This window comes from Neovison vison, chromosome 2 (assembly GCF_020171115.1).
Source record: "Neovison vison isolate M4711 chromosome 2, ASM_NN_V1, whole genome shotgun sequence".
NCBI classification, from domain to species: domain Eukaryota; kingdom Metazoa; phylum Chordata; class Mammalia; order Carnivora; family Mustelidae; genus Neogale; species Neogale vison.
Window position 1 is genome coordinate 24,334,007 of NC_058092.1, and position 21,588 is coordinate 24,355,594.

Consider the following 21,588-nt stretch of genomic DNA (forward strand, 5'->3'; position numbering starts at 1 on the left):
GTGGAAGACAGAGGCTTAACCCACTGAGCCACCCAGGCAATCCCAAAAAAATCTTTTTAAAAAAGGTTGTGTGGGGCACCTGGGTGGCCGAGTTGGTTAAGTGACTGCCTTTGGCTCAGGTCATGATCCTGGAGTCTCTAGATGGAGTCCCACATCAGGCTCCCTGCTGGGCAGGGAGTCTACTTCTCCTGCTGACCTCTCTCCTCTCATGCTCTCTCTTTCTCATTCTCTCTTTGTCTCTCTCAAATAAATAAATAAAATCTTTTTTTAAAAAAAAAAAAAAGAAAGTTGTGTGCTCTTTGAGCTGAGCCAGCCAGGTACCCCCTATGACTTGCTTTTTTTTTTTTTTTAAAGATTTTATTTATTTATTTGACAGAGAGAAATCACAAGTAGATGGAGAGGCAGGCAGAGAGAAAGAGAGAGAGGGAAGCAGGCTCCCTGCCGAGCAGAGAGCCCGATGCGGGACTCGATCCCAGGACCCCGAGATCATGACCTGAGCCGAAGGCAGTGGCTTAACCCACTGAGCCACCCAGGCGCCCCTATGACTTGCTTTTATCATTCAATTACTATGTTAGTAAAATCCATCTACCTTGCTTCATATAACTATCATTCTTCCATTTTTCTCTGTTGAATAATATCTTATTGTCATTATACTTCAATTTATCCCTTCTCCCATGATCTTAATTTGTATCTCATTTTTTATTTAAAGATTTTATTTATATGTTTATTTGAGAATGAGAGAGAGAGGGAGAGAAAGCACATGAGGCAGATGGAGAGGCAGAGGAAGAAGCAGGCTCTCAGCTGAGCAGGGAGCTCCATGTGGGGCTGGATCCCAGGACCCCGGGATCATGACCTGAACCAAAGGCAGACGCTTAACTGACTGAGCCACCTAGGCGCCCCTGTATCTCATTTTTTAATTTTGGGAACAGTGCTTTGACTATTCTTGTACATGTCTCTTAGTGCATATATTCAAAAGTTTCTTTGGGCTGTTTCTCTAGTACTAGAACGGCTGGACTGTAGGATTTATGAGTATGAAATGCCACGTTGCTTTTCATTGTGGTTAGATGAATTTTTACTCCCATTGGTAATGCGTAAGTGATACCTTGAGGGGCACCTGACTGGCTCAGTTGGTGTTATGTGGCTCTTGATCTTGGGGTTATGAGTTCAAACCCCACCTGGAGGGGCGCCTGGGTGGCTCAGTGGGTTAAAGCCTCTGCCTTCGGCTCAGGTCATGATCCCAGAGTCCTGGGATCAAGCCCCGCATCGGGCCCTCTGCTCAGCAGGGAGCCTGCTTCCCTTCCTCTCTCTCTGCCTGCCTCTCTGCTTGCTTGTGATCTCTGTCTGTCAAATAAATAAATAAAATCTTTAAAAACAACAACAACAACAACAAACCCCACCTGGAGTGTGGAGATTACTTAAAATAAAATCTTAAAACAAACAAACAAACAAAAAAAACCTCGATTCATATCTTTTCCCATACTTGGAATTAGACTTTCAATCTTGCCAACCAAATGAGTATAAATAGTATGTAAATAGTATGTAATTGTGGTCTTGATTTGCATTTCACTAGTGACCAGTGAAAATGAGTATCTTGTATGCTTATTAACTATTTGTAGGTCATCTTTGAGCTGAGCCAGCTGTGACATGTCTTTTCTTTTGCCCATTTTCCTGTTTTGGGTTGTTTGGGTTTCTTTTTTCTTACCAATTTGTAGTAGTTCTTTATTCTGATATAAATCGAGCCCTGCATCAAGCTCCCTGCTTGGCAGGCAGCCTGCTTCTCCCTCTCCCACTCCCCCTGCTTGTGTTCCCTCTCTCGATGTCTCTCTCTCTATCAAATAAATAAAATCTTAAAAAAAAAGATTATATATTTTAGAGAGAGGTACATGATAAAGAGGAACAGAGGGAGAGAGAGAGAATCTTTAAGCAGAATCTGCACTGAGTATGGAGCCCAGTGTGTTTGGATCCCATGACCCTAAGATCACTCACCACCTGAGCCAAAACCAAGAGTCAGACGCTAACCAGCTGTGCCACCCAGGCACCCTGCTCTAAATATCTTCTCTTCTGGTTTTGTCTTTTTACTCTAATGCATCTTTAATGATCAGAAATTCTTGATTTTAATATAGTCATATTTATTAATTGTTTCCTTTATAAGGGCTTTTGTGTCTTAAGAAATCTTTCCCTTGGGGCACCAGGCTAGCTTACTCCAAAGAGCATTCAACTCTTGATCTCCAGATTGTGTTTGAGCTCCACCTTGGATGTGGAGATTACTTAAGAAAAGAAAAGAAAGTACTTCTCAACTCTTAAGGTATTCTCCTAAGTTTATCTGTTAAAAGCTTTATAAGGGGGCACCTGGCTGGCTCTGTCAGTAGAGCACGTGGGTCTTGGTCTTGGGGTTGTAAGTTCAAGCCCCATATTGGACATAGAACTTATTTTAAAAATAAAATTTAATTTAAAAAAATAAAAGCTTTAGGGGTGCCTGGGTGGCTCAGTGGGTTAAGCCTCTGCTTTCGGCTCAGGTCATGATCCCAGGGTCCTGGGATCGAGCCCCACATCGGGCTCTCTGCTCAGCAGGGAGCCTGCTTCCTCCTCTCTCTCTGCCTCTCTGCCTACGTGTGATCTCTGTCTGTCAAGTAAATAAATAAAAATCTTTAAAAAAAAAAAATAAAAGCTTTAAAGGTTTGCCTTCACATACATGTATTTACTGTATCTTTTTTTTTTTTTTGAAAGATTTTATTTATTTTCCAGAGATAGAGAGAGAGAGAGTACACACAAGCAGGCAGAGAGGCAGGCAGAGGCAGAGAGAGAAGCAGGCTCCCTGCTGAGCAAGGAGCCCGATGTGGGACTCGATCCCAGGACCTTAGGATCATGACCTGAGCCAAAGGCAGCGGTTTAACCAACTGAGCCACCCAGGTGTCCCATATTTACTGTATCTATAATTGATTTGTTAATATGGTTTGAGGTAGGAATCCACTGAAATTTTTCCCCCATATTGGAGCTGATTTACTAAGTCTGTTGTTTCCCCCACTGACCTAAGTGCCAGCTCTTTTCTATATGAGACGCCCATATTTGTTCATTCATTCCACAAATACTTGAAGCTCCTACTTTGTGACAGGCACTGTGAATGGGTTTGTTTCTGGGCTCTGTGTTCTGGTGACTTGATCTGCTTATTGACCCGTATGCCAAGATGCAGTGACTTAATAATAATGACTCCTCAGTAGGTCTTGATATCTACTAGCACAAGTCTTCCCACTTTGTTCTTTTTTTTTTTTTTTTAATTTTAAAAATTTATTTATTTATGTATTTGACAGAGAGAGAGGGAACACAAGCAGGGGTGGTGGGAGAGGGAGAAGCAGGCTCCCCAGTGAGCAGGGAGCCTGACACGGGGCTCGAACCCAGGATCTGAGCTGAAAGCAGATGCTTAACTACTGAGCCACCCAGGCGCCCCCTCCCACTTTGTTCTTAAAAAAAGAAAGTGACTTGCTATTTGGCCTTTATACTTCTCTATAAATTTTAGAACTCACTCATCAAGGACTACAAACAAATCTGCTGGGAGTTTGGTTGTAATTTTTTTGAATTTTTATAGCATTTTAGGGAGAATCGATTTTTTGAGACTATTTTAGTCTTTGAGTCCATGAACATGGCATATCTCCTATTTATTTAGGACTTTTTATTTCACTTATTTACTTTTTAAATTAAGTCTTTTTATTTTATTTTTTATCTTTCTAAAGATTTCATTTATTCATTTGAGAAGGAGAGAGAAAGCAGGCATGAGCAGGGGGAGAGACAGAGGCTGAGGGAGAAATAGACTCCCCACTGAACAGGAGCCTGATACAGGGCTCAACCCCAGGACCACAGGATCAACCAATGGTTACACCCACACATCCCTAATTAAGTCTTTTTAAATGTCTTTTTTTTTTTTTTTTTAAGATTTTATTTATTTATTTGACAGAGAGAAAGAGATCACAAGTAGGCAGAGAGGCAGGCAGAGGGTGGGGGAAGCAGGCTCCCTGCTGAGCAGAGAGCCTGATGCGGGGCTCAATCCCAGGACCCTGGGTTCATGACCTGAGCCGAAGGCAGAGGCTTTAACCCACTGAGCCACCCAGGTACCCCATTAAAATGTCTTCTATAAAGGTTTCTTTTAGCTTCTTTGTTGTAAATATAATATGGGCACAGAAAAATGTATAAAACATATGTGCAATTTAACAATTTGGTATACAGTAAACATGCATGTAAACACCAGCTAGTTCAAGAAGTAGAACCCTGCTTATCCCCGCCCTGATCACAGCTGCTTCTCTTGCTGCAGAGGTAATCAGAATCCTGACTTTTCTATTAATTGCTCCTCACTCTTCTTCATAATTTAATTACCTACATATGCATCCCTAATACAGTATAGTTCAATTTTGCCAAACTTAAAATAAGTGGAATTATACAATATCTGTTTCTAGTTTGTTCATTTTAATTGCTGTGTGGTATTTTACCGTAGACTGTACCATAATTTATCCATTCATCTGTTGATGGGTTGTTGAGATTTTGGCTATCAGTCTAAAGTTTTATAAATTTCTTCTTAAAAGTCATGCACATCGGGGCGCCTGGGTGGCTCAGTGGATTAGGCCGCTGCCTTCGGCTCGGGTCATGATCTCAGGGTCCTGGGATCGAGCCCCGCATCAGGCTCTCTGCTCTGTGGGAAGCCTGCTTCCTCCTCTCTCTCTGCCTGCCTCTCGCCAACTTCTGATCTCTGTCTGTCAAATAAATAAATAAAATAAATCTTTTAAAAAAAAAAAAAAAGTCATGCACATCATTCATTTGATTTTTTCCCCCAAGTATTTCTTTTTAAAGCTCTCATGAACTGTATCTTTAAAATTTTCATATTTAGATTATTTACTGAGATATAGAAACGTAATGTAGTTTTTTTTTAATTTAAACATATGTCCAAGCTCTTTATAAATCTCTTTCTGCTATTTTTTTTCTGCTATTTTTTTAAAGATTTTATTTATTTATTTGACAGACAGAAATCACAAGTAGGCAGAGAGGCAGGCAGAGAAAGAGAAGGGGAAGCAGGCTCCCCACTGAGCAGAGAGGCCTTGCAGGGCTCCATCCCAGGACCCTGAGATCATGACCTGAACCGAAGGCAGAGGCTTTAACCCACTGAGCCACCCAGGCGCCCCTGCTATTTGTTGTTTCTGTGAGCTCTTTGTTTGCTTGCATGTTTTGTGATTTTTTTTTTTTTAAGATTTTATTTATTTGAGAGGAGGGGGAAGAGAGAGAGAGCACAAGCAGGGGAGAGGGGTAGCCGGAAAGGTAGAGAGGAACTAGAAGACTCCCTGCAGAGCTGTGGGGCTCCATTCCAGCACCCTGAGATCATGACCCAAGCTGAAGACAGTTGCTTAATTAACTGAGCCACACAGGCACCCTTGCATGTTCTGTGATTTTTTGTTTGTTTGTTTTTTGTTTTTTTAACTTTTATTTATTTATTTATTTTCCAATTTATTTATTTTCAGAAAAACAGTATTCATTATTTTTTCACCACACCCAGTGCTCCATGCAAGCCGTGCCCTCTATAATACCCACCACCCGGTACCCCAACCTCCCACCCCCACGCCACTTCAAACCCCTCAGATTGTTTTTCAGAGTCCATAGTCTCTCATGGTTCACCTCCCCTTCCAATTTACCCAAAAGCACATACCCTCCCCAATGTTGTTCTGTGATTTTTGACTGTGAGGCCATATTTCTTGAAACTCTGTGTCCTGGGATGAAGTTAGGTTCTTAGAGCAAGATTTGCTTTTACTTCGTGAAAGAGGCAGCTTTTGAGATAGGCTTTGTCTTTGTTGAAGGTAGTAGATCAGGGGTGCGGAGTTAAGGGTGGCTTCTGTCTTGAGCAACTGGTAGATGTGGGTGAGTATGGGAACCCTGGGAAAGAAGAGCATAGGAGAAATAAGGCGGGGATGCGGTCAGGATTATGGGGGAGGTATAATGAAGGGGATAGGCAGTGGGTTGAAATGGAAGTCAAGAAAGGGTGGAGTTAGGGATTACACCTAGTTTCTCAGCCTGAGTGAATGTTGGTGTCATTAACTAAAATAGTAAAAGAGAAGTCTGGAAGTGAAGTTAAATTTGAATGTGTCTGGGTTCTCTCTAAGTTGTTACATCCAGTTGGATTTGAAATGCCTCTAGGATTCACAGGTGGAGCTGGGTGAAAAGCTGTTGGAATTGTGAATCCGGAGCTCAGAGCAGAAATCAAGATGGAGTGAGTCTGGGCAGGTATCTTTGTAGAAGGGATAGTCAGGGGCGCCTGGGTGGCTCAGTGGGTTAAGCCGCTGCCTTCGGCTCAGGTCATGATCTCAGGGTCCTGGGATCGAGTCCCGCATCGGGCTCTCTGCTCAGCAGGGAGCCTGCTTCCTCCTCTCTCTCTCTGCCTGCCTCTCTGCCTACTTGTAATCTCTCTCTGTCAAATAAATAAATAAAATCTTTAAAAAAAAAAAAAAAAAAAAGAAGGGATAGTCAGAGCTTCACCCACAGCATTGCCATGAGGGTAAAGGGCTTAATATAGTAAAAACGATTTAGTATTTGGAGCCAAGTCTTGTTTCTTTCAGTATGGGTGTGTTCTAGAAAACAGTCTTCAGGGCACCTGGGTGGCTCAGCCCCACATTGGGCTCCTTGCTCAGCAGGAAGCCTGCTTCTTCCTCTCCCACTCTCCCTGCTCATGTTCCCTCTCTCACTGTTCGCTGTGTCTCTCTGTCAAATAAATAAAATCTTTAAAAAAAAATCTTCATTTTGTAGTCTTACATTCTTCCTTATATAAAGTGAGGCTGAAGCAAGAGCCAGCTAGTATCTGTATTAGGACTAGGGGTCCCTAGTCCAATTTACCAGCTGCAGAACCATGGGCAAATTACTTCACCTTCCTATGGAGAGGAAGGGTACTAATTGTACAGAGTTTAAGAGGTTGTTGTAAGGATCACAAAACGACACACAGTGCCTGGCTCAGGGTAAACAATGTTAAGTGTGGATTGAAAAGGCTTTAGAACGGTATTGGTAGTTAGAAAAGCAGAAGGTCATCTTAGAGGAAAACCTACTTTTAAGGGATGAGAGGAAGAGAAGAGAAATTTAAAAAAAAATTTTAAATAAGGGTGGCCTGGGTGGCGCAGTTGGTTGGACGACTGCCTTCGGCTCAGGGCGTGATCCTGGAGTCCCGGGATCGAGTCCCACATGAGGCTCCCAGCTCCATGGGGAGTCTGCTTCGCTCTCTGACCTTCTCCTCGCTCATGCTCTCTCTGTCTCTCTCTCTCAAATAAATAAATAAGTAATCTAAAAAAAAATTTTTTAAATAAGATTTTATTTATTTATGTAATTATTTAAAGCAGAGAGAGAAAGAGTGAGCATGAGAAGCGGGATGGGCAGAGGGAGACAGAGAAACAGACTCCTGCCTGAGCGCAGAGTCTGACACTGGGTGGGATCCTAGGATACTGAAATCATGACCTGAGCTGAAGGTAGATGCCTAACGGACTGAGCCACCCAGGTGTCCCAAGAAGACAATTTTTCTTTTTTTTTAAAGGTTTATTTATTTACTTGTCAGAGAGATCACACAAGCAGGGGGAGCTGCAGGCAGAGGGAGAAGTAGGCTCCCTGCTGAGCAAGGAGCCTGATCCCTGAACCCTGGATCATGACCTGAGCCAAAGTCAGACACTTAACTTACTGAGCCACCCAGGCATCCCGAGAAGAGACTTTTTCAAAATAGGGCAAGATGAATCAGAATGTTAGGATAATCCCGAAATTACCATGTCAAGGAAGCTTCAGCGGGGAGGGTATGATCAGAATTGTTGGTGTGATGATGGTTTATAAGACTTCTATTTCAGTTACTACTAGTTACCCCTTTTTTTCAACCTCTTGAGCCATTTGGCCCATAACTATATATTGTTATACTTAGTACTAAAAAGAAATAAGAATTTATAAAGTGCCTCACAGTTTACAAAGAGATTTAACATCTCATCCAATTCTCACGATCCCTGTGAGGTAGAAGTTGTCCCTATTTAGTAACTGAGAAAATTGAGGCTCACTAGAGACTTGCCTAAGCAACAGAGCCAGAGTGACAGTCAGGGTCTTCTGATCCTGAATCTCCTTTGATAATCTTCTGTGCCTAATTAGATCTTAAGTTCTGGAGGCCTTAATCTAATCAGTCATTGCTTGTTAACCTTTACAGCACCCAGCTCAGTGCTGGGCAGATACAGGTGTTAGAGTAGATTCAGTGAAGACTGGCCGTGGTCAGAATAACGTGTCCTCTCTCCCCTCTGCCCTCTAGCGCCCTCACAAAGCCAATGCTGAGGAGATGACCAAGTACCACAGTGACGACTACATTAAATTCTTGCGCTCCATCCGCCCAGATAACATGTCTGAGTACAGCAAGCAGATGCAGAGATGTAAGTCCGTTCTGTTCCTCCTTCCTTGAGAAGCCCCACTTGGGTCTGCCTTAGAATCGCCGAGGTCCGCAGCCCTGCCTTCCCTCGTAGCTCCCATTCAGCCGACACCTGATTTCCTGTGCCTCAAGGAGGCTGAAGTGCTGCTTTTTTTTTTCTCAAGTCTAGTTTTCCTTTTATTTTTTTTTTTAAGATTTTATTTATTTTTTTTGACAGAGAGAGAGATCACAAGTAGGCAGAGAGGCAGCCAGAGAGATGGGGGGAAGCAGGCTCCCTGCTGAGCAGAAAGCCTGATGCTGGGCTCAATACTAGGACCCTGAGATCATGACCTGAGCTGAAGGCAGAGGCTTTAACCCACTGAGCCACGCAGGCGCCCTCAGTTTTCCTTGTATCTTGAGTATGAAGAATAGAGTTTGATCTTTGTCTAGTTCGGTTCACAACACTGTGCCGAGGAAACTGTAAATGTTGCGATGGAAAGAGCACTGACCTGGGGAGAGGGACACAGGAGATACAAGCCGCGCTCTGACTCCTCACTGACCCGGCGAGTCACTTCCCCTTAGAGTTTTCTTTTGCAAAATAGACTGGGTGTCATCCCGTACAAGTATAACTGCTCTCACTTTGTGAGCAGTAATTGAGAATCAAGTGGCTATTTAGACTCTAGATGATGTGATCTTTGAGTTGAGGTGATTCTCCTTCTGCGTCCTGAGACTCAAACACAGAGCAGGTGGCATCTCAGAAGCTACACTCAGTTTGTAGGAATCATGGGGACTATTTCAGCTGTGGGAGAAAATGTGTTGAAATTTGGGAGAAAACTCTCATATCTGACTTCTCCCTTGTGTTCTTTTAGAAATTCTCTCTCAGCACCTACAATCTCATAAAATGAAACAATGAAACAACATTGTCCAGAAGAAGTTTTGATTAGCTCATAACAGCTTATTTTGAAATATCAGCAAGTCTGTGGCACTTGCTATACTGGCCACAAGGCAGAAAGTTTATTTGTTACAATAATTGTGTAGTTGTAATGGTTACAGAACCACAGAGACATTTTTTAAAGCATCAAGCTTCTTTACCACCTACAACTCCAGGAGCTGCTGTCCCCTCCAAGTGCAGTGTTTGCTCTTCGAATTGACAAGATCTTATTGCTTCCAAGATGAGACAAATGCCTTCCTTTGCTCTAGATGGCTTTAGTGCTTCTCATAACCTTTTTAGGTCAGTGATCAGGCTCTACTGTCAGCAGAGAGAATTCTCATTGGAGAAGCAACTTGGTGTTGAAGCAAGAAAATGAGCTTTGATGTCTTGGTTTGAATCCGTTCATTTGCCACTCCGCTGCTGTGTGTTCTTAAGCAAGTCCCTAGCCTCTCTGAGCCTCATCTTCTCTTCTTATTTATTTAGCTTTAAAGATTTATTTATTTATTTTAGAGAGAGAGAGTGCTTGTGCACGGGGGAGGGGCAGAGGAAGAGGGAGAATCTCAAGCAGACTCTGCTACTAAGTATGGATCCCAGAGCCCAGAGTCAGATGCAGGGCTTGATCTCATGATCCTGAGATCATGACCTGACCCAAAATCAAGAGTCGGGTGCTTAACTGACTGCACCACCCAGGGACCTCTGTTTTCTCTTCTTTAAAAGGAAGACAGGGGGTCCTGGGTAGCTCTGTTAGTTAAGCGTCTGCCTTTAGCTCAGATCATGATCCAGGATCCTGGGATTGAGCTCCCCGTGAAGCTCCCTGACCTGCTTGTCTTTCTTCCTCTCCCACTCCCTTCCTCATGCATGCTCTTTTCTCTCTCTCAAATAAATAAATCTTAAAAAAAAAAGAAAGAAAGAAAGATAATAGTGCCTATTTCATAGTGGAAGTTGGGGGGGATAAGTGAGATAGCATGGACTGTCAATGAATAGTAATTTTTGCTATGATGACATATTACTTTCATTTTTTTCAAAGATTTTATTTATTTGTCAGAGAATGAGAGAAAGAGAGCATAAGCAGGGGAAGTGGTAGGCAGAGGGAGAAGTAGGGTCCCTGCTGAGCAAGGAGCCCAATGTGGGACTAGATCCCAGGACCCTGGGATCAGGATCTAAGCCAAGGGCCCACACTTAACCAAGTGAGCCACCCAGGTGTCCCAGCTTTCATTATTTTCAAATCTATCAAGGCAGACATAAAATATTAGGCTCTGAGGAATACCCAGGTTTGGTTCTGGCTCCCAGTTTGTTCCAGTTTTCCTGAAATTAGCGTTCTAAGATTGTGCATTTAAAAATAAGGTTTGGGGGCACCTGGGTGGCTCAGTGGGTTAAAGCCTCTGCCTTTGGCTCAGGTCATGATCTCAGGGTCCTGATATTGAGCCGCACATCAGGCTCTCTGTTTAGAGGAAAGCCTGCTTCCCCCTCTCTCTCTGCCTGCCTCTCTGCCTACTTGAGATCTCTCTCTGTCAAATAAATAACTAAAATCTTTAAAAGAATAAATAAATAAATAAAAATTAGGTTTGCAGAGCACCTGGGTGGTTCTGTGGGTTAAGCCTCTGCCTTCAGCTCAGGTCATGATCTCAGGGTTCTGGGATCAAGCCCTGCATCAGGATCTCTGCTCTGTGGGGAACCTGCTTCCCTCTCTCTCTGCCTGCCTTTCTGCCTATGTGTGATCTCTCTCTCCCTCTCTGTCAAATAAATAAATAAGATCTTTTTTTAAAAAAAAAAAATTAAGTCTGGGATTTTCTCTCATTGAAGAAGTCCCTTCTCTAAGGACTTTAGGCGCCTCCCTGACTTGATTCATAGAGTCATAGAAAGCTGTCACTTTGTGAAGCACTGTGTAACCAGGGGTATCTACAGAGACAGTAACAGGGATGTGAGAGCTAACACCTACTCTAGGAAGTTATACATGTAAAAAACTAAGTAAGTTAGGCTTCCTTGCTCTTAGCTAGAATGTAATAAATGTTCTGTGGTCATTTTGAGATTTTGAGAACCTTGATCAGAAGGTCTGAGCCAATAATTAGTTAAAATGGGACCATTATGTACAGTAGGCTCCCTGACAGCCTGGTGTGATCTGCCCACTTGCAGTCGGTCCCCTACCAGCTAGCCTTTGCCTCCTGGGGAGCTCGTGGCCTATTGGGCTCAGGCCTTCTTCTTCTTCTCTTTTTTTTTTTTTCAAGATTTTATATATTCGTTTGTCAGAGAGAGAGCGCACAAGCTGGGGGAGCAGCAGGCTGCTTGCAAAGAGCCCAAAGAGTCCTTGATCCCAGGACCCCGGGACTGTGACCTGAGCTGAAAGCAGATGCTTAACCGACTGAGCCACCCAGGCATCCCAGGGCTCAGGCCTTCTTAAAAATAATAGTAAATAAATAAAATTTGTTCAAACGTTAAAAAATGCAATTTTTTTTCTTTTTTTCTGGTAGTTTATCAGAATATGAAATGTGGTGGACAAATGATAAAGGAGAATTGTGGTGGCAAAATTTGGAGGCATAATCATCTATTTTTTAGATATATAAACTGGGGCAAAATTACTTTCCCAGGGTCACCCAGCAAAGTAGTGGTAGGCTGGAGAATGGAACTCGTTTCCTAATTCTGGAGTATTTTTAAATAAATAAATAGCATGCAAAATATTTCAGACACACACACGAAAGTATAAAAAGTAATAGAATGAGGGACGCCTGGGTGGCTCAGTTAGTTAAGCAGCTGCCTTCGGCTCCGGTCATGATCCCAGCATCCTGGGATCGAGTCACACATCGGGCTCCTTGCTCAGCAGGGAGCCTGCTTCTCCCTCTGCCTCTGCCTGCCATTCTGTCTGCCTGTGCTCACTAGCTCTCCCTCTCTCTCTCTCTCTGATAAATAAATTAAAAAAAAAAAAGTAATAGAATGAAAATTCAAGTACCCCACTACTGGTTTTTGTTCTAAGAAAGAAAACATTACCAATATAGTTGAAACCCCAGGATGCCTCCCCTTGATCACACACCCTTTCTGTCCTACCACCCACCCCCTCATAGCACCACAGTGGGGTAAGGCCTCTCCTGAGTCCCTGTTAATCCATGCATGTCTTTGTGCAGTGTGTTTTTTACTGCCTTCTCCATCTCCCTCCACTCTCCCTTCTCTCACCCAGTGTTGCTCCCTTCAGCCTAACGCCAGCCTAAGAATAAGAAACGTATTTATAGTGGAAAGAGAGAAACCCATAGAAAACTCCTCTCTCATTTCATGCATTAGCCCAAGTGAGGGACTGCCTCCCAGTTGCCCCCTTTCCATCTCCAATCACACAGCTTGTTGAACTGAGCATGATGGGCTGGCCATTTGAGCCACATGTTGGTTTGGGGCCTGAAGGAAAATACTTTTTTCTCCTATCTAAAACAACCATTTCTTGTGGCACCCAGCAGGCTCAGTCAGTAGAGCACACAACTCTGTCTTGGGGTCATGAGTTCCAGCCTCACATTGGATATAAAACTTACTTAAGGGGCGCCTGGGTGGCTCAGTGGGTTAGGGCCTCTGCCTTCGGCTCTGGTCATGGTCCCAGGGTCCTAGGATCGAGCCCCATATTGGGCTTTCTGCTCAGCAGGGAGCCTGCTTCCTCCTCTCTCTCTCTCTCTCTCTCTCTGCCTGCCTCTCTGCCTACTTGTGATCTCTGTCATATGAATAAATTAAAAAAAAAATCTTTAAAAAAAAAAAACTTACTTAAAAATAATAACAACAACAAAAACAGATAAAACAACCATTTCTTCCCATGGTGGCTCCACATCCCAAATGGGGGTTTAAGCAAAACTCTGGCAATCTAGGCAGGCCAAACCCAGTGAGGCAGGAAGCAGCTGGAAGGGGCATTTGGTTGCCAGTGGATAAAGAGCCTGGCTCCAGCGACCAAAGTTCTTATTGACACAGCCTCCCAGTGTTTACCCGGGCAGTGGGGGTGAGAGCCAGGTACTGTTGCTCACCCCCTTGTGTGGGCCATCCTTCCTCAGAGCACTTGTCTTGGTGGGGCACCCTCCAAGTTCAGGGCAGTGCCAGAGTTAGTAACACTTGTAGTTATCGCACACTTTGAGCTTCAGCTGTCTCTCCGAAGGTTACCACAGTCCGAGCCAGGCTCTGCTACCCTCTTCCTCCCAGGGCTCCTCCCTGCTCGACTTGGGGAACCCCGGCTGATAGCAGCAGGTACAGTAGGAAGGCTGGGGCAAGGAATAGCCTACACTAATTTCCTGTGTATCGTTCATGTCTCAGTAGTTTCCTTTTTTTTTTTTTTTTTTTTTAAAGATTTTATTTATTTGAGAGAGAGAAAGAGCCTGAGTCTGAGGAGGGGAGGGGAGGGGGGAAGGAGAGGGAGAGAATCTCAAACAACCCCTCCTGCTGTGCATGGAGCCTGATCTTACAACCCTGAGCCAACCCTGAGCCGAAACCAAGAGTAGGATGCTGCACTGACTGAGCCATCCAGGCGCCCCTAGCAGTTGCCTTTTCTGGGAGAGGAGACTTGGAGCCCTAAGGTTCCTCTCTCGCCCTGTGACTCCACGGCCCTCAGATGCACTTCCCTTCCTGCCTCTCAGTTCATTTGCATCACTGTTTGCATGTGTTTCCTCATTACGCTTTAGTTTGTGCTTTTTGCCCCTTTGGGTCTGAAATAACCTGACTCCAGTTGTCACTCAGAGGTGTAGTAGAGAGAGCACTGAACTGTGGGAGTTGAGACACCTGGACCCTGATTCTGTCTCTGCCACTCTGCTTATAGGACAGTGGGCTGGTCACTTAATGCTCGGGATCTGTTTGTCCCTGTGGACGGTGGGGTGGATGTGTCCTGCCCAGCTCATGGGGTTGTGACAAGGACTAAATGAGACTGTACATGAGATTATTGGGAAGAAGGCCAGAGTGCATTTTCATGGGCTTTTAGGGCAGGCGGACCAATGCTTAAATATTGCCTCTGCTATTTACTAGCCGTTCACCTCTCTGAGCAGGTTTCCTCATTTGTAAAGTAAGACCAAAGCCTGGCTCAGAAGGTCAGAAGGAGAAGGTTACGTGAGGATGAGGGGCATAAGGAATTTAAAGCCTTTAGCACAGCGTCTGGCACACTGTTAAGCATTCAGTGGATGATGGGTTACACAGGTCTCAGTTCTTCCCTGCCTTGTTGGTCAGCTGGAGAGAGATCTGGAACAAACCCAGGAATAAGCAGCTCCGCTTTTCTCCCTCAAGGAAAGAGCCAACAGGGGCGCCTGGGTGGCTCAGTGGATTAAGCCGCTGCCTTCGGCTCAGGTCATGATCTCAGGGTCCTGGGATCGAGTCCCACATTGGGCTCTCTGCTCGGCAGGGAGCCTGCTTCCTCCTCTCTCTCTGCCTGCCTTTCTGCCTACTTGTGATCTCTCTCTCTGTCGAATAAATAAATAAAAAAAAATCTTAAAAAAAAAAAAAAGGAAAGAGCCAACATTTTCTAAGTACTCACTGGCTATGCTCTTCCCCATAAAGATTTCTGTTCATCTTCTCAGTGGTTAGGTGAGGCAGGTATCATGATTGCTAGTTAAAGGTAATGAGCCAAAGCTCTGGGAAGTTAAATGATTTGGCCCAATCACAAAACCAGTGAGAGATAGAGCCTGGACTAGAACACAAGCCTCCTGAACCCAAATTCTATATTCCCTCCCCCACCCCGCCCCCACAGGCTCATAAGTATGTAAATAAAGAACAAAGGAATTTTGGAAACTAACCTTTGTCTTATGTCTTTTAAGTCAACGTCGGTGAGGACTGTCCAGTATTCGATGGCCTGTTTGAGTTCTGTCAGTTATCTACTGGTGGCTCTGTGGGTAAGGAATATAATTCCCTCCTCGTGGCCTGTGCTGGGTTGTACTAGTGAGGTCTGCCTTTTGGGCCGCTGTTCCAGTAGGGCTGATCGGTGACCATGTAAAATGGTCCTATGAGTTTTTACCTTAGGTCTTTAAAATACCCTCTGGTTTAGTCCCAGCCCAGGTTCAGTCTCTGACAGGGTACTGACGAGTGTCCTTGACTGTTCTCTCCTACCAAGAGATCTTACACCCTGGAATTCCCTGCAGACCGCATGGAGTTGTGGAGATGCTGTACATAGAAGCAGTTTGCAAACTGCAAAGTGCTTTAAAAATGGGAAGTGTCATCATCTGTGTCTTACAAAAGACCATAGTAATCACCTTTAGAGGTCAGAAATACTCCCCACATATCTCCCACTTCCATTATTAACTCCTAGATTACCTCTATGATTACTCAACCCTTTCTTAACAAATATTTATTTTCCTATGATCATTGTTTTCTGTCCTCTCCCCTTTCACTCGGCTCCCAGTATCATCTCAGATCGTCTCAGGAAAAAATTGCCCACAATCATGCTGTCCGTGAATAATCGTTATTACCATTTTGGTGTTTGTATATCCATTCTTTTTTCTGTATGTATATATCTGGATATAACATGTACGTCTGTATTTTACAAAAATGTGTCACATGCATATAGTTTTGTGTCTGCATCTTTTACTTAGTAAATCTTTAAAAGTTCTTTAGCTCACATAGTCTATAGCATAATGCCTAGTGGCTATGTGATTATTCCACATTATGGGCCAACTTTGGTTGATATATAATCAGTCCCCTTTTATTGGATCACTTGGCTCATTCCGTGTTTTTATTGCTGTTGTGGTTACACTGCCGTACACGCACCTGAATACACAAGTGTGTATTTCTCTCACTTCTGGGCCTGTTTGTACTTTGAGCTCCTAATACCGCTAGTATCTTCACCGTTTTTTGACCATGAACCCCAGTAAGAAATACATTGACACTTGCAGTCAAGGTCATGCACACACGTTCTCGCTCTGAAGCCAGTTTTACAGGAGAGAGCAGTTACCTTTACTGTCATTTTATCTTAGTTTGTTTTGTTTAACACACACACACACACACACACACACACACACTAGTCATGACCCACTAAACCAGCTCTAAGGCTTACTGATGGTTTACCACCCTCCGTTTGGGAAAAAGTTGTTGAGAGTAGCCAGTGTCATATCTACTCCCTGCTGGAAGAGGAAGGGAGGGAGGGAGAGGACTGACCCTTGGATTATACAGTCCCATTGTTGAATAGGTCCCACCTCTCACCGGGCTTCCTGGGCTTCTTGGGGAAAGGGGGAGAACGGCTTGTTAACAGTCTTACATTCACTCTCCCACACCCAGCGAGTGCTGTGAAACTTAATAAGCAACAGACGGACATCGCTGTGAATTGGGCCGGGGGCCTGCACCACGCAAAGAAGTCTGAGGCATCTGGCTTCTGTTACGTCAATGATATCGTCTTGGCCATCCTGGAACTGCTAAAGTATGCCTGCCTGGCCTTGTCTCTTGCAGGAGATCCTTAGGCCAGGTTCCCACTTCCCTCTCCCCCGGGCTTGCCTCCCTAGTTTGCTTTTCCTAGCAGTGTGCTGGCTAGGATGTGTTCATTGAGTGTCTCTGGCCATCCTCTCCTTGACGGGGTCCTGGTTTGATCTGAGCCCACGGCAAGATCAGGGGCAGGCGCTGCTCAGATCCTGCCTCCAGAGTGTCCCTGTGTGGCTGGAGTTGACCCTGGCTGTAGAGTAGGAAGATCGGACTTGGTCGGCTTGGTCAGGCCTCTGGAGACACCCTGCCGCTCTTCCACCTTCCTTCAGCCAGTTTCCACGTCTCTGGTGCTTAGAGATACCTGAGGGAGGCAGCCAGCCCGGTAAGCTGGGACCTGGCGCCCTTGGCGCGTCCCATTCCCAGAGAGCCCCCAGACCCCTGACCCCCTTCTGATCCTAGGTATCACCAGAGGGTGCTGTATATTGACATTGATATTCACCACGGCGATGGCGTGGAAGAGGCCTTCTATACCACAGACCGGGTCATGACTGTGTCCTTTCATAAATACGGAGAGTACTTCCCAGGAACTGGGGACCTACGGGTGAGAACTCCCTTCAGGGGCCTACTAGCTCACCCTCAGCTGCCAGCTCTAACTCTCCTATCTCATGTCACCAGAAACCACTTCCTGCCTCTTCTGCCATTCAGAACACCATAGCCCGTTGTAGTGTACCTGCTCAGGTCTCCTTCCCTCCCTTATTCTGGAGGAAGGGAACAATGGGGCCCGAAGGGTTGGAGGGATAGGGGTCGCATGGCAGGTCCCTCCAGGCCATAACGAAGTTACATTACAGTACTCAGATGTCCCATATGACTTGAATTTTAGACTAGAAACATCAGGTTCAAAAAAACCCCAGAACATCAGGTTCTCTCCTGGGGGCTAGGAATTGGGACCCTTATGGACCATCTCAAGGGTTCTTAACCTTCCCCTTTGATCACCTATCTGAAAGCTATGGGCTCTGTCCCTAGGAAAGTGTCGGAAATGTTTTGTATCTGATATTGAATAGTTAATTAGACACCTCCCCTTAGTGAAGCCCGTCAGTAGACCTCAGGATAAGAGTCCTCAGAAGCAAACTCACTGAACTGTTGTTATATCTGCTTCTATTAACATGAAGATGAAACCAGCCCTATGGCATGCGGTAGCCCTCTGGTGAAAAAGTGGCAGTAATTCATTTGTTTGCTGTGGCAAGCATTTGAATAAGTGGGTATTTCCAATTTTAAAGAACTCTTCCACCTTCTCTGGGGAGGAAAAGGTTGTCCCAGGGTGGGTGTGATTTCTATGATCCAGCCACTGGCAGCTCTGACCCAGTCCAAAGGTGGAGGTCTTGTGCTGTGGGGTGGGATAGTCCATCTCTGGTTCCATGAATAGTTCTCAGGCTGGGCACGAGCTCAGTGGTGTGCCCAGAGGAATGAGCTAGACTTCCCCGTGAAAGGGATGGTATTAACCAAGAGGCCCCTGTTCTGTCCCTGACTCAGCTCACGGGCCCCACTTTTTGCTCTTAGAACCACTGCCTGTCCTTAGCCTTCCAGCCCCCATCCTTGAACCTCTTCTTAGCTTCCTCTTTCAGTTTTACTTTAATGTTCCTCTTGATTAGGATATTGGGGCTGGCAAAGGCAAGTATTATGCTGTTAACTACCCGCTCCGAGATGGGATCGATGACGAGTCCTATGAGGCCATTTTCAAGCCGGTAAGTGGCTTATCCACCACCTGGGCTGCAGTCGGGCTTAGTCAAAGGGAGGGGTAGCAGAGCACCCCAGCATACGTCAGGAACCTCTCCCTCCCTGAGAAGCTGGTCGGGAAAGGAGATGTGTTTTGACCGTGGCTCATATGCTGTGTGCTCGGCTAGAGGAACGAAATTCATCCAGGTGTTTATTGGTGCCTTCTGTGGGTCGGGCCCTCTGTTGGAGACAAGACTATCTAAGGCATAAATCATGCCCTTGAAGACCTCACAGTCTATGTCGTGGGAGGCTGGCACACACACAACAGTGTGCGGTCATTACTGTTTTTGCAGGATGAACAGAAGAGTGGGAGAAAAACCACTGCCTGGGCTGGGGCGAGGGTAGTCAGAGCCGATTTCATAGAGGTGGTGATATTTGATCTGGACTCTGAAAAATGAGGATTTGTCTGTGTGAAGTAGGAGCTGGAGGCTGGAGGGCGGGGATGGCGTTCAGCAGGGCAAACAGCACTCCAGAAGCACAAAGGTGCCAGTACGTAGCTTTGTGTAGGCCAGTGTGATGGGTGGGAGGACTGTTGGAGGATGTGGTAAGAAATGTATGCTGGGGTCGGTATTTCAAAGGGAGCCTTGAATGCCAAGCTGAGGAGTTAAATCTTCCACCTGCAAGCCACAAGGAACCATTACTGGAGTATTAATGTAAAAAGTTCAGGTAGTCAAGTGCCTACTGTATGCTGCATAGTAAGGGTGACAGCGAAGCCCAAGATACGGTCTTTGTCCTGGTAACCTCAAAATCTTGTCAGAAGGAGAAAGACAAAAGTAAGCCCTCCCTCACGATATGAGGCTCAAAGTCTGTAGGACCGAGGTGTAGGGCAGGTGCAGCTCAGGGTCAGAAGTGGCACTGGAGTTGGGGCAATAAAAGTAAAGAAGGGAAAGATTGAGGGAAAGATGAAGAGGCTCTTCTAGATTCAACATTCCTAGAGCTAGAAGGATCTCGGAGAGCCTTTCAGATTGGAAAACTGAAATCCCAAGTAGGGAAACAAGCGCCCCAGACCGATGTTCCCTCTTTACCACCCAGCATGAGGGAGAGTGCAAAAGTGGGAGTGAATGATAGGGGGCAGAGGGACTACACCCACCCTTTGCAGCCCCGAGCATCACATAACTTTTCTTAAAGCCAGTGGTGACCAGGATGTGTCCTTTTAGGTCATATCTAAAGTGATGGAGATGTTCCAGCCCAGTGCGGTTGTCTTACAGTGTGGTTCCGACTCCTTGTCTGGGGATCGGTTAGGTTGCTTCAATCTGACCATCAAAGGTGAGACCGTGGAGCATCGGGGTGGGTGGGCGGGTCCTGCAGGGTGCTCCTGTAACCCCTTTCTCCCACCAAAGGGCACGCCAAGTGTGTGGAGTTTGTGAAGAGCTTCAACCTGCCTATGCTGATGCTGGGAGGAGGCGGCTACACCATCCGTAACGTGGCCCGCTGCTGGACGTATGAAACAGCAGTGGCCCTGGACACGGAGATCCCGAATGGTAATAACTCCAGGGCCAGGTTGGGTGGGGCAGAGCTGGAGCTCAGATGTCTGCAAGTTCAGGAGCCCTTTCCCATTGGCCATGTGGCCTCTCCTCTTCTGATACTTGTCATTGATTTTCCTGCCTATTCACTTGTGATTGTCAGACCATCAGTTTTCCCTGAGTCCTTTTTGGACCCTGTCCTCCCTCCCTTTTGCTTCTGGTCTAGATGAAATTATCAGTGGTTATTTATAGCTTTGGAATTTCTACTCTATAGGGGAACTGGGTAGTCATTGAGGACGTGCTCGCAGTGAGCATTGCCTGAGTTTTCCAAAACCAGGGGCTTGTGCCTTCTCTTCTGGAGAATGGCATTAAAAAGACTGAAACCCTATAAAGTAGCCAAGTACTCTGTTAGATGGTTGGACTGATGTAGGTTCCAGATAAACCTACAAATGCTTGGGGCGCCTGGGTGGCTCAGTGGGTTAAGCCACTGCCTTCGGCTCAGGTCATGATCTCAGGGTCCTGGGATCGAGGCCCGCATCGGGCTCTCTGCTCAGCAGGGAGCCTGCTTCCTCCTCTCTCTCTCTCTCTGCCTGCCTCTCTGCCTACTTGTGATCTCTCTGTCAAATAAATAAATAAAATCTTGAAAAAAAAAAAAAAAAAACAAACCTACAAATGCTTTTCTCAGGGTCCCATGGTAGCCAGGTCTCTTGACTCTTAACCTCCTGCCCCAATTAGAGCTTCCGTACAACGACTACTTCGAATACTTTGGACCAGATTTCAAACTTCACATCAGTCCTTCCAATATGACCAACCAGAATACCAATGAATACCTGGAGAAGATCAAGTGAGTATATCCCCAGACACCCCCTGACTGAACATTCCAGGCTCTAGTTTGTCCCTAACCAGAGCCCAGCCACCCTCTCTACCATTGGCCACAGACAGCGACTGTTTGAGAACCTGAGAATGCTGCCCCATGCACCGGGGGTCCAAATGCAGGTGATTCCTGAGGACGCCATTCCTGAGGAGAGTGGCGACGAGGATGAAGAAGATCCTGACAAGCGCATCTCAAGTAAGACCCAGACCCCGGGGCCGGTGCCTTCCCACTCAGTAGGTAGCTCTGACTTCCCACCACTGTTGGTTCCGCATTCCTCTCAAGCTACCCATCTGTTGGGAAACCCAAGTGCTAGGACTTGGAACAATTTAGGGACTCCTTGAGTTTCCTCCCCCTCTTCGTGGACTCCCCTTCCCTTGATGTCTCTTAGAGGGCACACGGGGAAGCACCGGGCACAGACCCTGAGGTAAAGCTCACCTCCTGCTGTCTCACCCACATTCCACATTGCCTCCCAGTCTGTTCTTCTGACAAACGAATTGCCTGCGAGGAAGAGTTCTCCGACTCTGATGAGGAAGGAGAAGGCGGTCGCAAGAACTCTTCCAACTTCAAAAAAGCCAAGAGAGTCAAAACTGAGGATGAAAAAGAGAAAGACCCAGAAGAGAAGAAAGGTGGGTTTGGGTCATGCCCAGCCTTGGGTCTTGAGCCCCAGACCACAGAGGAGGATCTGTATAGGGCATTGGGAGGAGAGAGCCGACTCAGGCCCTGCCTTCTGCCGGGTTCAGCCTCAGCTCCCAGAAGTAGCAGGCCCCACAAAAGAACGAAACTCGATTTGTCATCTCCACTGGCTGATTGAGAGCCCTGC

At 45.7% G+C, this 21,588-nt stretch overlaps 1 protein-coding gene across 1 annotated transcript in view; it reads left to right on the forward strand.

The window, feature by feature from the left end:
- The window catches only part of HDAC1 (histone deacetylase 1), a 35,545-nt gene that overhangs the window by 12,669 nt on the left and 1,288 nt on the right, over positions 1-21,588 (forward strand). The window contains exons 3-12 of the mRNA XM_044237684.1: positions 8,291-8,408; positions 15,068-15,142; positions 16,521-16,659; positions 17,118-17,259; positions 18,308-18,400; positions 19,589-19,697; positions 19,772-19,912; positions 20,630-20,738; positions 20,833-20,963; positions 21,242-21,394. Coding sequence (XP_044093619.1) covers positions 8,291-8,408; positions 15,068-15,142; positions 16,521-16,659; positions 17,118-17,259; positions 18,308-18,400; positions 19,589-19,697; positions 19,772-19,912; positions 20,630-20,738; positions 20,833-20,963; positions 21,242-21,394 — 1,210 coding nt within the window. The remainder of the gene's footprint in view (positions 1-8,290; positions 8,409-15,067; positions 15,143-16,520; positions 16,660-17,117; positions 17,260-18,307; positions 18,401-19,588; positions 19,698-19,771; positions 19,913-20,629; positions 20,739-20,832; positions 20,964-21,241; positions 21,395-21,588) is intronic.